Here is a 14,222-nt window from a genome sequence, read left to right as displayed (position 1 = left end):
CCCCCATATCCCCCCAGTGTCCCCAGCCCCACATCCAGCAGCTCAAACTGGGGGGGTCCCCAAAATCTGGGGGTCACCCCAATACCCCATAGACCCCAATTGACCCCCATATCCCCCCCATTGACCCCCATACCCCCCCCCATTGACCCCCATACCCCCCCAGTGTCCCCAGCCCCACATCCAGCAGCTCAAACTGGGGGGGTCCCCAAAATCTGGGGGTCAACCCAATACCCCATAGACCCCAATTGACCCCCATATCCCCCCCATTGACCCCCATACCCCCCCAGTGTCCCCAGCCCCACATCCAGCAGCTCAAACTGGGGGGGACCCCAAAATCTGGGGGTCACCCCAATACCCCATAGACCCCAATTGACCCCCATATCCCCCCCAATTGACCCCCATATCCCCCCCATTGACCCCCATACCCCCCCATTGACCCCCATACCCCCCCAGTGTCCCCAGCCCCACATCCAGCAGCTCAAACTGGGGGGGTCCCCAAAATCTGGGGGTCAACCCAACACCCCATAGACCCCAATTGACCCCCATATCCCCCCCATTGACCCCCATACCCCCCCATTGACCCCCATATCCCCCCCATTGACCCCCATATCCCCCCATTGACCCCCATATCCCCCCCATTGACCCCCATACCCCCCCAGTGTCCCCAGCCCCACATCCAGCAGCTCAAACTGGGGGGGTCCCCAAAATCTGGGGGTCACCCCAACACCCCATAGACCCCAATTGACCCCCATATCCCCCCCATTGACCCCCATATCCCCCCCAATTGACTCCCATATCCCCCCATTGACCCCCATATCTCCCCAACTGACTCCCATATCTCCCCATTGACCCCCCAAAGTCTCAAACTGGGGGGGTCCCCAAAACCATGGGGTGACCCCCAAGGCCCCACAGACCCCAAAAGCCATGGGGACCCCCCCAAATTGAGCCCCATTTGGTACCTTTTGGCCGCTGAGCGTGATCTGTCCCCCCTGGAACCCCCCGGAGCTGCCGCAGCCATAGGAGCCCGAGGTCAACTGGGGACAATGGGGACAATGGGGTTAATGGGGACAATGGGGGTGATGGGGACAATGGGGGCGATGGGGACAATGGGGATAATGGGATTAATGGGGGTAATGGGGACAATGGGATTAATGGGGACAATGGGATTAATGGGGGTTATGGGGCCAATGGGATTAATGGGACAATGGGGACAATGGGATTAATGGGGACAATGGGATTAATGGGGACAATGGGATTAACGGGATCAATGGGGATAATGAGACAATGGGGACAATGGGGGTGATGGGGACAATGGGATTAATGGGATTAATGGGGGTAATGGGGACAATGGGATTAATGGGGACAATGGGATTAATGGGATAATGGGATTAATGGGACAATGGGGACAATGGGATTAATGGGATTAATGGGGATAATGGGGTTAATGGGGCAATGGGGGTGATGGAGACAACGGGGTTAATGGGGACAATGGAACAATGGGGATAATGGGATTAATGGGGGTAATGGGACAATGGGGACAACGGGGTTAATGGGGACAATGGGATTAATGGGATTAATGGGGGTAATGGGGACAATGGGATTAATGGGGACAATGGGATTAATGGGATAATGGGATTAATGGGACAATGGGGACAATGGGATTAATGGGATTAATGGGGATAATGGGGTTAATGGGGCAATGGGGGTGATGGAGACAACGGGGTTAATGGGGACAATGGAACAATGGGGATAATGGGATTAATGGGGGTAATGGGACAATGGGGACAATGGGGACAACGGGGTTAATGGGGACAATGGGATTAATGGGATTAATGGGGGTAATGGGGACAATGGGATTAATGGGATTAATGGGGCATTGGGATTAATGGGATCAATGGGGATAATGAGACAATGGGGACAATGGGGGTGATGGGGACAATGGGATTAATGGGACAATGGGGACAATGGGATTAATGGGGCAATGGGGACAATGGGATTAATGGGACAATGGGATTAATGGGCACAATGGGATTAATGGGCACAATGGGATTAATGGGGATAATGGGGGTAAAGGGGAAAATGGGGTTAATGGGGCATTGGGATTAATGGGATCAATGGGGATAATGAGACAATGGGGACAATGGGGGTGATGGGGACAATGGGGACAATGGGATTAATGGGGGTAATGGGGACAATGGGATTAATGGGGACAATGGGATTAATGGGATAATGGGATTAATGGGACAATGGGGACAATGGGATTAATGGGATTAATGGGGATAATGGGGTTAATGGGGCAATGGGGGTGATGGAGACAACGGGGTTAATGGGGACAATGGAACAATGGGGATAATGGGATTAATGGGGGTAATGGGACAATGGGGACAATGGGGTTAATGGGGACAATGGGATTAATGGGATTAATGGGGACAATGGGATTAATGGGATTAATGGGGACAATGGGATTAATGGGATTAATGGGATTAATGGGGACAATGGGATTAATGGGATCAATGGGGATAATAAGACAATGGGGACAATGGGGGTGATGGAGACAATGGGATTAATGGGATTAATGGGACAATGGGATTAATGGGACAATGGGGACAATGGGATTAATGGGATTAATGGGGCATTGGGATTAATGGGATCAATGGGGATAATGAGACAATAGGGACAATGGGGGTGATGGGGACAATGGGATTAATGGGACAATGGGGACAATGGGATTAATGGGACAATGGGATTAATGGGGACAATGGGATTAATGGGGATAATGGGATTAATGGGGCATTGGGATTAATGGGGGTAATGGGGACAATGGGATTAATGGGATCAATGGGGATAATAAGACAATGGGGACAATGAGGGTGATGGGGAAAATGGGGACAATGGGATTAATGGGATTAATGGGGACAATGGGATTAATGGGATTAATGGGATTAATGGGGACAATGGGATTAATGGGATAATGGGATTAATGGGACAATGGGGACAATGGGATTAATGGGATTAATGGGGATAATGGGGTTAATGGGGCAATGGGGGTGATGGAGACAACGGGGTTAATGGGGACAATGGAACAATGGGGATAATGGGATTAATGGGGGTAATGGGACAATGGGGACAATGGGGACAACGGGGTTAATGGGGACAATGGGATTAATGGGATTAATGGGGGTAATGGGGACAATGGGATTAATGGGATTAATGGGGCATTGGGATTAATGGGATCAATGGGGATAATGAGACAATGGGGACAATGGGGGTGATGGGGACAATGGGATTAATGGGACAATGGGGACAATGGGATTAATGGGGCATTGGGATCAATGGGATTAATGGGGATAATGAGACAATAGGGACAATGGGGGTGATGGGGACAATGGGGACGATGGGATTAATGGGATCAATGGGGACAATGGGGACAAAGGGATTAATGAGGATAATGGGGACCCAAGTGACATGAAGGGACCTCAAGTGCCACCCAAGTGTCACCCAAGAGACATCAAGGGACCTCAAGTGACACCCAAGTGTCATAAAAGGACCCAAAGTGTCACCCAAGAGACATCAAGGGACCTCAAGTGACACACAACAGATAAGAAGGGACCTCAAGTGACACCCAAGTGTCATAAAAGGACCCAAAGTGCCACCCAAGTGCCACAAAGGGACCTCAAGTGCCACCCAAGTGATGTGAAGGGACCCAAAGTGACACCCAAGTGCCACAAAGGGACCTCAAGTGACACCCAAGTGTCATAAAAGGACCCAAAGTGACACCCAAGAGACATCAAGGGACCTCAAGTGACACAAGAGTGACACCCAAGTGACATCAAGGTGGCACCCAACTGATATGAAGGGACCTCAAGTGCCACCCAAGTGCCACAAAGGGACCTCAAGTGCCACCCAAGTGATGTGAAGGGACCCAAAGTGACACAAGAGTGACACCCAAGAGACATCAAGGGACCTCAAGTGCCACCCAAGTGATGTGAAAGGACCCAAAGTGACACCCAAGTGACACCCAAGTGACATCAAGGGACCTCAAGTGAACCCAAGTGCCACAAAGGGACCCAAAGTGCCACCCAAGAGACATCAAGGGACCTCAAGTGACACCCAAGTGATGTGAAGGGACCACAAGTGACACCCAAGTGACATGAAGGGACCCCAAGTGCCACCCAAGTGATACAAAGGGACCCCAAGTGACACCCAAGTGTCATAAAAGGACCCAAAGTGACACCCAAGAGACATCAAGGGACCCCAAGTGCCACCCAAGTGACATCAAGGTGGCACCCAAGTGTCACCCAAGTGATATGAAGGGACCTCAAGTGCCACCCAAGTGTCACCCAAGAGATATAAAGGGACCTCAAGTGACACCCAAGAGACATCAAGGGACCTCAAGTGACACAAGAGTGACACCCAAGTGACATCAAGGTGGCACCCAAGTGTCACCCAAGTGATATGGAAGGACCTCAAGTGCCACCCAAGAGACATCAAGGGACCCCAAGTGACACCCAAGTGACACCCAAGTGATACAAAGGGACCCAACGTGACACCCAAGTGACACCCAAGTGACACCCAAGTGACATAAAGGGACACTTAGGTGCCACGCAAGTGCCACAAAGGGACCCCAAGGGACCCTGTGGCTGCATTGGGGACACCATGGGGGGGTTGGGGACCCCATGGGGGGGTTGGGGACACCATGGGGACATGGGGGTGTCATTGTCACCTGCTCGAGCGCCTTGGCCAGGTGTCTGTCCAGGTGTCCCTGGGGACACTGGGGACAATGGGGACAATGGGGACAATGGGGACCCTGTGGTTGCATTGGGGACCCTGTGGCTGCATTGGGGACACCATGGGGGGGTTGGGGACCCTGTGGGGGGGTTGGGGACCCCATGGGGGGGTTGGGGACACCATGGGGACATGGGGGTATCATTGTCACCTGCTCGAGCGCCTTGGCCAGGTGTCTGTCCAGGTGTCCTTGGGGACATTGGGGACAATGGGGACCCTGTGGTTGCATTGGGGACACCATGGGGGGGTTGGGGACACCATGGGGGGGTTGGGGACACCATGGGGGGGTTGGGGACCCCATGGGGACATGGGGGTGTCATTGTCACCTGCTCGAGCGCCTTGGCCAGGTGTCTGTCCAGGTGTCCCTGGGGACACTGGGGACACTGGGGACAATGGGGACAATGGGGACCCTGTGGTTGCATTGGGGACCCTGGGGCTGCATTGGGGACCCCATGGGGGGGTTGGGGACCCCATGGGGACATGGGGGTGTCATTGTCACCCGCTCGAGCGCCTTGGCCAGGTGTCTGTCCAGGTGTCCCTGGGGACACTGGGGACAATGGGGACCCTGGGGCTGCATTGGGGACCCCATGGGGGGGTTGGGGACCCCATGGGGGGGTTGGGGATCCCATGGGGACATGGGGGTGTCATTGTCACCTGCTCGAGCGCCTTGGCCAGGTGTCTGTCCAGGTGTCCCTGGGGACACTGGGGACACTGGGGACACTGGGGACAATGGGGACCCTGTGGTTGCATTGGGGACACCATGGGGGGGTTGGGGACACCATGGGGGGGTTGGGGACCCCATGGGGACATGGGGGTGTCACTGTCACCCGCTCGAGCGCCTTGGCCAGGTGTCTGTCCAGGTGTCCCTGGGGACACTGGGGACAATGGGGACACTGGGGACAATGGGGACCCTGTGGTTGCATTGGGGACCCCATGGGGGGGTTGGGGACCCCATGGGGGGGTTGGGGACCCCATGGGGACATGGGGGTGTCATTGTCACCTGCTCGAGCGCCTTGGCCAGGTGTCTGTCCAGGTGTCCCTGGGGACACTGGGGACACTGGGGACACTGGGGACAATGGGGACCCTGTGGTTGCATTGGGGACCCTGTGGCTGCATTGGGGACCCCATGGGGGGGTTGGGGACCCCATGGGGGGGTTGGGGACACCATGGGGACATGGGGGTGTCACTGTCACCTGCTCGAGCGCCTTGGCCAGGTGTCTGTCCAGGTGTCCTTGGGGACACTGGGGACAATGGGGACCCTGGGGCTGCATTGGGGACACTGGGGCTGCATTGGGGACACCATGGGGGGGTTGGGGACCCCATGGGGGGGTTGGTGACACCATGGGGGGGTTGGGGACCCCATGGGGACATGGGGGTGTCACTGTCACCTGCTCGAGCGCCTTGGCCAGGTGTCTGTCCAGGTGTCCCTGGGGACACTGGGGACAATGGGGACAATGGGGACACTGGGGACAATGGGGACCCTGTGGTTGCATTGGGGACACCATGGGGGGGTTGGGGACACCATGGGGGGGTTGGGGACCCCATGGGGACATGGGGGTGTCATTGTCACCTGCTCAAGCACCTTGGCCAGGTGTCTGTCCAGGTGTCCTTGGGGACACTGGGGACAATGGGGACCCTGTGGCTGCATTGGGGACACCATGGGGGGGTTGGGGACACCATGGGGACATGGGGGTGTCACTGTCACCTGCTCGAGCGCCTTGGCCAGGTGTCTGTCCAGGTGTCCCTGGGGACACTGGGGACAATGGGGACACTGGGGACAATGGGGACCCTGTGGTTGCACTGGGGACACCATGGGGGGGTTGGGGACCCCATGGGGGGGTTGGGGACCCCATGGGGGGGTTGGGGACCCCATGGGGACATGGGGGTGTCACTGTCACCGGCTCGAGCGCCTTGGCCAGGTGTCTGTCCAGGTGTCCTTGGGGACACTGGGGACAATGGGGACCCTGTGGTTGCATTGGGGACCCTGTGGCTGCATTGGGGACCCCATGGGGGGGTTGGGGACCCCATGGGGACATGGGGGTGTCATTGTCACCTGCTCGAGCGCCTTGGCCAGGTGTCTGTCCAGGTGTCCCTCCCTCTTGCGCAGTTTGGCGCTGTCCCACTGCAGCCCCTCCAGCGTCGTCCCCATCTCCAGCACCTTCGTCTCGGCCGACGTCGCCTTGTCCTGGAGTTCTGAGAGCTGGGGACAATGGGGACATTGGGGACATTGGGGACATTGGGGATGATGGGGACATTGGGGGCGATGGGGACATTGGGGGCGATGGGGACAATGGGGGCGATGGGGACAATGGGGACAATGGGGACATTGGGGGCAATGGGGGCGATGGGGACATTGGGGGCAATGGGGGCAATGGGGACATTGGGGGCAATGGGGATGATGGGGACATTGGGGGCAATAGAGGCAATGGGGGCAATGGGGACATTGGGGACAATGGGGGCGATGGGGGCGATGGGGACATTGGGGGCGATGGGGACAATGGGGACATTGGGGACATTGGGGATGATGGGGACATTGGGGGCTATGGGGACAATGGGGGCTATGGGGACAATGGGGGCGATGGGGACAATGGGGGCGATGGGGGCAATGGGGGCAATGGGGGCAATGGGGGCAATGGGGGCAATGGGGACATTGGGGGCGATGGGGACATTGGGGGCGATGGGGACATTGGGGGCAATGGGGACATTGGGGGCAATGGGGACATTGGGGGCTATGGGGACATTGGGGGCAATGGGGACATTGGGGACACTGGGGACGATGGGGGCGATGGGGGCAATGGGGGCAATGGGGGCAATGGGGACATTGGGGACGATGGGGACATTGGGGACGATGGGGACATTGGGGACGATGGGGGCGATGGGGACAATGGGGGCGATGGGGACAATGGGGGCGATGGGGACAATGGGGACATTGGGGGCAATGGGGACATTGGGGGCAATGGGGGCAATGGGGACATTGGGGGCAATGGGGACATTGGGGACGATGGGGACATTGGGGGCGATGGGGACAATGGGGGCAATGGGGACAATGGGGACATTGGGGACATTGGGGACATTGGGGGCGATGGGGACATTGGGGGCGATGGGGACATTGGGGGCGATGGGGACATTGGGGACATTGGGGACAATGGGGACATTGGGGACAATGGGGACAATGGGGATGTTCCCAGTCCCTCCCAGTCCCCCCCAATCCCCTGCCAGTCACTCTCAATCCCTTCCCAGTCCCTCCCAGTGTCCCCCAATCCCATCCCAATCCCCCCCAGTGTCCCCCAATCCCCTCCCAGTCCATCCCAGTCCCTCCCAGTATCCCCCAATCCCCTCCCAATCCCCTCCCAGTGCCCCCCAGTGGCCCTCCCAGTACACCCCAGTGACCCCCAATCCCTTCCCAGTCCCTCCCAGTGTCCCCCAATCCCATCCCAATCCCCTCCAGTGTCCCCCAATCCCCTCCCAGTCCATCCCAGTCCCTCCCAGTATCCCCCAATCCCCTCCCAATCACCCCAGTGTCCCCCAATCCCCTCCCAGTGTCCCCCAGTGGCCCTCCCAGTATACCCCAGTCCCCCCCAATCCCCTCCCAGTGCCCCCCAGTGTCCCCCAATCCTCTCCCAGTCCATCCCAGTGTCCCCCAATCCCCTCCCAGTCCCTCCCAGTGTCCCCCAATCCCCTCCCAGTGCCCCCCAGTGCCCCCCAATCCCCTCCCAGTCCATCCCAGTCCCTCCCAGTATCCCCCAATCCCCTCCCAGTCCATCCCAGTCCCTCCCAGTATCCCCCAATCCACTCCCAGTGTCCCCCAATCCCCTCCCAGTCCCTCCCAGTGTCCCCCAATCCCCTCCCAGTACATCCCAGTCCCCCCCAATCCTCTCCCAGTCCCTCCCAATCCCCTCCCAGTGTCCCCCAATCCCCTCCCAGTCCCTCCCAGTGTCCCCCAATCCCCTCCCAGTGTCCCCCAATCCCCTCCCAGTCCATCCCAGTCCCTCCCAGTATCCCCCAATCCCCTCCCAATCCCCCCCAGTGTCCCCCAATCCCCTCCCAGTCCCTCCCAGTGTACCCCAATCCCCTCCCAGTGTCCCCCAGTGGCCCTCCCAGTGCCCCCCAGTCCCTCCCAGTATAACCCAGTTCATCCCAGTACCTGCATGCCCACCCGGTGGTGTCTCTGGTGCAGCTGCAGCTCCAGCTCCTGCAGGCGCCGGTTCTCCCGCAGCAGCTCCCGCAGGCGCGCGCGCGGCTCCCCGGACAGCTCCGCTGCAAGGGACCCAGGCGTTCGGGGGGACCCAGGCGTCCGGGGGGACCCAGGCGTCCGGGGGGACCCAGGGGACAAAGGGACCCAGGGGACAAAGGGACCCAGGAGTTCGGGAGGGGTCCCAGGTGTCTCCAGTAGCTCCCGCAGGCGCGCGCGTGGCTCCCCAGACAGCTCCGCTGCAAGGGACCCAGGCGTTCGGGGGGACCCAGGCGTCCGGGGGGACCCAGGGGACAAAGGGACCCAGGGGACAACGGGACCCAGGGGACAAAGGGGGGACCCAGGGGACAAAGGGGGGACCCAGGAGTCTGGGGGGGGACTCAGGTGTCTGGGGGACCCAGGCATTCGGGGGGACCCAGACGACAAAGGGACCCAGGCGTTCGGGGGGACCCAGGCGTCCGGGGGGACCCAGGGGACAAAGGGACCCAGGGGACAAAGGGACCCAGGAGTTCGGGAGGGGTCCCAGGTGTCTCCAGTAGCTCCCGCAGGTGCGCGCGCGGCTCCCCGGACAGCTCCGCTGCAAGGGACCCAGGCGTTCGGGGGGACCCAGGCGTCCGGGGGGACCCAGGGGACAAAGGGACCCAGGAGTTCAGGGGGGACCCAGGAATCTGGGGGACCCAGGAGTCTGGGGGGGACTCAGGTGTCTGGGGGACCCAGGCGTCCGGGGGGACCCCAGGGACAAAGGGACCCAGGCGTCCGGGGGGACCCAGGCGCCCGGGGGGACCCAAGGGACAAAGGGACCCAGGGGACAAAGGGACCCAGGAGTTCGGGAGGGGTCCCAGGTGTCTCCAGTAGCTCCCGCAGGCGCGCCTGGGGCTCCCCGGACAGCTCCGCTGCAAGGGACCCAGGCGTTCGGGGGGACCCAGGCGTCCGGGGGGACCCAGGCGTCCGGGGGGACCCAGGGGACAAAGGGACCCAGGGGACAAAGGGGGGACCCAGGGGACAAAGGGACCCAGGAGTTCGGGAGGGGTCCCAGGTGTCTCCAGCAGCTCCCGCAGGTGCGCGCGCGGCTCCCCGGACAGCTCCGCTGCAAGGGACCCAGGCGTTCGGGGGGACCCAGGCGTCCGGGGGGACCCAGGGGACAACGGGACCCAGGGGACAAAGGGGGGACCCAGGGGACAAAGGGGGGACCCAGGAGTCTGGGGGGGACTCAGGTGTCTGGGGGGGACCCAGGCATCCGGGGGGACCTAGGCGACAAAGGGACCCAGGCGTTCGGGGGGACCCAGGGGACAAAGGGACCCAGGAGTTCAGGGGGGGACCCAAGGGACAAAGGGACCCAGGAGTTCAGGGGGGACCCAGGAGTCTGAGGGGGACCCAGGTGTCTGGGGGACCCAGGCGTCCGGGGGGACCCCAGGGACAAAGGGACCCAGGCGTTCGGGGGGACCCAGGCGTCCGGGGGGACCCAAGGGACAATGGGACCCAGGGGACAAAGGGACCCAGGAGTTCAGGGGGTACCCAGGAGTCTGGGGGACCCAGGAGTCTGGGGGGGACTCAGGTGTCTGGGGGACCCAGGCATCCGGGGGGACCCCAGGGACAAAGGGACCCAGGCGTTCGGGGGGACCCAGGCGTCCGGGGGGACCCAGGGGACAAAGGGACCCAGGAGTTCAGGGGGGGACCCAAGGGACAAAGGGACCCAGGAGTTCAGGGGGGACCCAGGAGTCTGGGGGGGGACTCAGGTGTCTGGGGGACCCAGGCATCCGGGGGGACCTAGGCGACAAAGGGACCCAGGCGTTCGGGGGGACCCAGGCGTCCGGGGGGACCCAGGGGACAAAGGGACCCAGGGGACAAAGGGACCCAGGAGTTCAGGGGGGACCCAGGAATCTGGGGGACCCAGGCATCTGGGGGATCCAGGAGTCTGGGGGGGACTCAGGTGTCTGGGGGACCCAGGCGTCCGGGGGGACCCCAGGGACAAAGGGACCCAGGCGTTCGGGGGGACCCAGGGGACAAAGGGACCCAGGAGTTCAGGGGGGGACCCAAGGGACAAAGGGACCCAGGAGTTCAGGGGGGACCCAGGAATCTGGGGGACCCAGGAGTCTGGGGGGGACTCAGGTGTCTGGGGGACCCAGGGGACAAAGGGACCCAGGCGTTCGGGGGGACCCAGGCGTCCGGGGGGACCCAGGGGACAAAGGGACCCAGGAGTTCAGGGGGGGACCCAAGGGACAAAGGGACCCAGGAGTTCAGGGGGGACCCAGGAGTCTGGGGGGGGACTCAGGTGTCTGGGGGACCCAGGCATCCGGGGGGACCTAGGCGACAAAGGGACCCAGGCGTCCGGGGGGACCCAGGGGACAAAGGGACCCAAGAGTTCAGGGGGGACCCAGGAATCTGGGGGACCCAGGCATCCGGGGGATCCAGGAGTCTGGGGGGGACTCAGGTGTCTGGGGGACCCAGGCGTCCGGGGGGACCCCAGGGACAAAGGGACCCAGGCGTTCGGGGGGACCCAGGCGTCCGGGGGGACCCAAGGGACAAAGGGACCCAGGAGTTCAGGGGGGACTCAGGAGTCTGGGGGGGGACTCAGGTGTCTGGGGGACCCAGGCATCCGGGGGGACCTAGGCGACAAAGGGACCCAGGCGTTCGGGGGGACCCAGGCGTCCGGGGGGACCCAAGGGACAAAGGGACCCAGGAGTTAAGGGGGGGACCCAGGGGACAAAGGGACCCAGGAGTTCAGGGGGGACCCAGGAGTCTGGGGGGGGACTCAGGTGTCTGGGGGACCCAGGCATCCGGGGGGACCTAGGCGACAAAGGGACCCAGGCGTTCGGGGGGACCCAGGCATCCGGGGGGACCCAAGGGACAAAGGGACCCAGGGGACAAAGGGACCCAGGAGTTCGGGAGGGGTCCCAGGTGTCTCCAGCAGCTCCCGTAGGTGCGCGTGGGGCTCCCCGGACAGCTCTGCTGCAAGGGACCCAGGCGTTCGGGGGGACCCAGGCGTCCGGGGGGACCCAAGGGACAAAGGGACCCAGGGGAGAAAGGGACCCAGGCATCCGGGGGGACCCAGGCGTCCGGGGGCACCCAGGGGACAAAGGGACCCAGGAGTTCAGGGGGGACTCAGGAGTCTGGGGGGGGGACTCAGGTGTCTGGGGGACCCAGGCATCCGGGGGGACCTAGGCGACAAAGGGACCCAGGCGTTCGGGGGGACCCAGGCATCCGGGGGGACCCAAGGGACAACGGGACCCAGGGGACAAAGGGGGGACCCAGGAGTCTGAGGGGGGACTCAGGTGTCTGGGGGACCCAGGCATCCGGGGGGACCTAGGCGACAAAGGGACCCAGGCGTTCAGGGGGACCCAGGCGTCCGGGGGGACCCAAGGGACAAAGGGGGACCCAGGGGACAAAGGGACCCAGGAGTTCAGGGGGGGACCCAGGGGACAAAGGGACCCAGGAGTTCAGGGGGTACCCAGGAGTCTGGGGGGGGACTCAGGTGTCTGGGGGACCCAGGCATCCGGGGGGACCTAGGCGACAAAGGGACCCAGGCGTTCGGGGGGACCCAGGCGTCCGGGGGAACCCAAGGGACAAAGGGACCCAGGGGACAACGGGACCCAGGGGACAAAGGGGGGACCCAGGAGTCTGGGGGGGGACTCAGGTGTCTGGGGGACCCAGGCATTCGGGGGGACCCCAGGGACAAAGGGACCCAGGCGTTCAGGGGGACCCAGGCATCCGGGGGGACCCAGGCGTCCGGGGGGACCCAAGGGACAAAGGGGGACCCAGGGGACAAAGGGACCCAGGAGTTCAGGGGGGACCCAGGAGTCTGGGGGGGGACTCAGGTGTCTGGGGGACCCAGGCATCCGGGGGGACCTAGGCGACAAAGGGACCCAGGCGTTCGGGGGGACCCAGGCGTCCGGGGGGACCCAAGGGACAAAGGGGGACCCAGGGGACAAAGGGACCCAGGAGTTCAGGGGGGGACCCAAGGGACAAAGGGACCCAGGAGTTCAGGGGGGACCCAGGAGTCTGAGGGGGACCCAGGCGTCCGGGGGGACCCCAGGGACAAAGGGACCCAGGCGTTCGGGGGGACCCAGGCGTCCCGGGGGACCCAAGGGACAATGGGACCCAGGGGACAAAGGGACCCAGGAGTTCGGGAGGGGTCCCAGGTGTCTCCAGTAGCTCCCGCAGGCGCGCCTGGGGCTCCCCGGACAGCTCCGCTGCAAGGGACCCAGGCGTCCGGGGGGACCCAGGCGTCCGGGGGGACCCAAGGGACAAAGGGACCCAGGGGACAAAGGGACCCAGGAGTTCAGGGGGGACCCAGGAGTCTGAGGGGGACCCAGGTGTCTGGGGGACCCAGGCGTCCGGGGGGAACCCAGGGACAAAGGGACCCAGGCGTTCGGGGGGACCCAGGCGTCCGGGGGGACCCAAGGGACAAAGGGGGACCCAGGGGACAAAGGGACCCAGGAGTTCAGGGGGGACCCAGGAGTCTGGGGGGGGACTCAGGTGTCTGGGGGACCCAGGCATCCGGGGGGACCTAGGCGACAAAGGGACCCAGGCGTTCGGGGGGACCCAGGCGTCCGGGGGGACCCAGGGGACAAAGGGAGACCCAGGGGACAAAGGGACCCAGGAGTTCAGGGGGGACCCAGGAATCTGGGGGACCCAGGCATCCGGGGGATCCAGGAGTCTGGGGGGGACTCAGGTGTCTGGGGGACCCAGGCGTCCGGGGGGACACCAGGGACAAAGGGACCCAGGCATTCGGGGGGACCCAGGCGTCCGGGGGACCCAAGGGACAAAGGGACCCAGGGGACAAAGGGACCCAGGGGACAAAGGGACCCAGGAGTTCAGGGGGGACTCAGGAGTCTGGGGGGGGACTCAGGTGTGTTCTGGGGGACCCAGGCATCCGGGGGGACCTAGGCGACAAAGGGACCCAGGCGTTCGGGGGGACCCAGGCGTCCGGGGGGACCCAGGGGACAAAGGGACCCAGGGGACAAAGGGACCCAGGAGTTCAGGGGGGGACCCAGGGGACAAAGGGACCCAGGAGTTCAGGGGGGACACAGGAGTCTGGGGGGGGACTCAGGTGTCTGGGGGACCCAGGCATCCGGGGGGACCTAGGCGACAAAGGGACCCAGGCGTTCGGGGGGGACCCAGGCGTTCGGGGGGACCCAGGCATCCGGGGGGACCCAGGCATCCGGGGGGACCCAAGGGACAAAGGGGGACCCAGGGGACAAAGGGGGACCCAGGGGACAAAGGGACCCAGGAGTTCATGGGGGAC

The 14,222-nt window shown here is 62.7% G+C and overlaps 1 protein-coding gene across 1 annotated transcript in view; it reads right to left on the bottom strand.

Annotated features, from left to right (window-relative positions):
- Positions 1-14,222, bottom strand: part of RNF40 (ring finger protein 40) — a 75,510-nt gene that overhangs the window by 40,405 nt on the left and 20,883 nt on the right. Inside the window, exons 5-9 of the mRNA XM_065044264.1 lie at positions 12,833-13,167; positions 12,426-12,480; positions 8,930-9,042; positions 6,839-6,985; positions 960-1,034 (exon numbers count right to left, since the gene is read on the bottom strand). Coding sequence (XP_064900336.1) covers positions 960-1,034; positions 6,839-6,985; positions 8,930-9,042; positions 12,426-12,480; positions 12,833-13,167 — 725 coding nt within the window. The remainder of the gene's footprint in view (positions 1-959; positions 1,035-6,838; positions 6,986-8,929; positions 9,043-12,425; positions 12,481-12,832; positions 13,168-14,222) is intronic.

The sequence above is a fragment of the Columba livia genome, chromosome 35, assembly GCF_036013475.1.
Source record: "Columba livia isolate bColLiv1 breed racing homer chromosome 35, bColLiv1.pat.W.v2, whole genome shotgun sequence".
In the NCBI taxonomy this organism is placed as follows: domain Eukaryota; kingdom Metazoa; phylum Chordata; class Aves; order Columbiformes; family Columbidae; genus Columba; species Columba livia.
Note: the sequence above shows the minus strand (reverse complement) of the source record. Positions and strands in the feature narration are given on the sequence as shown.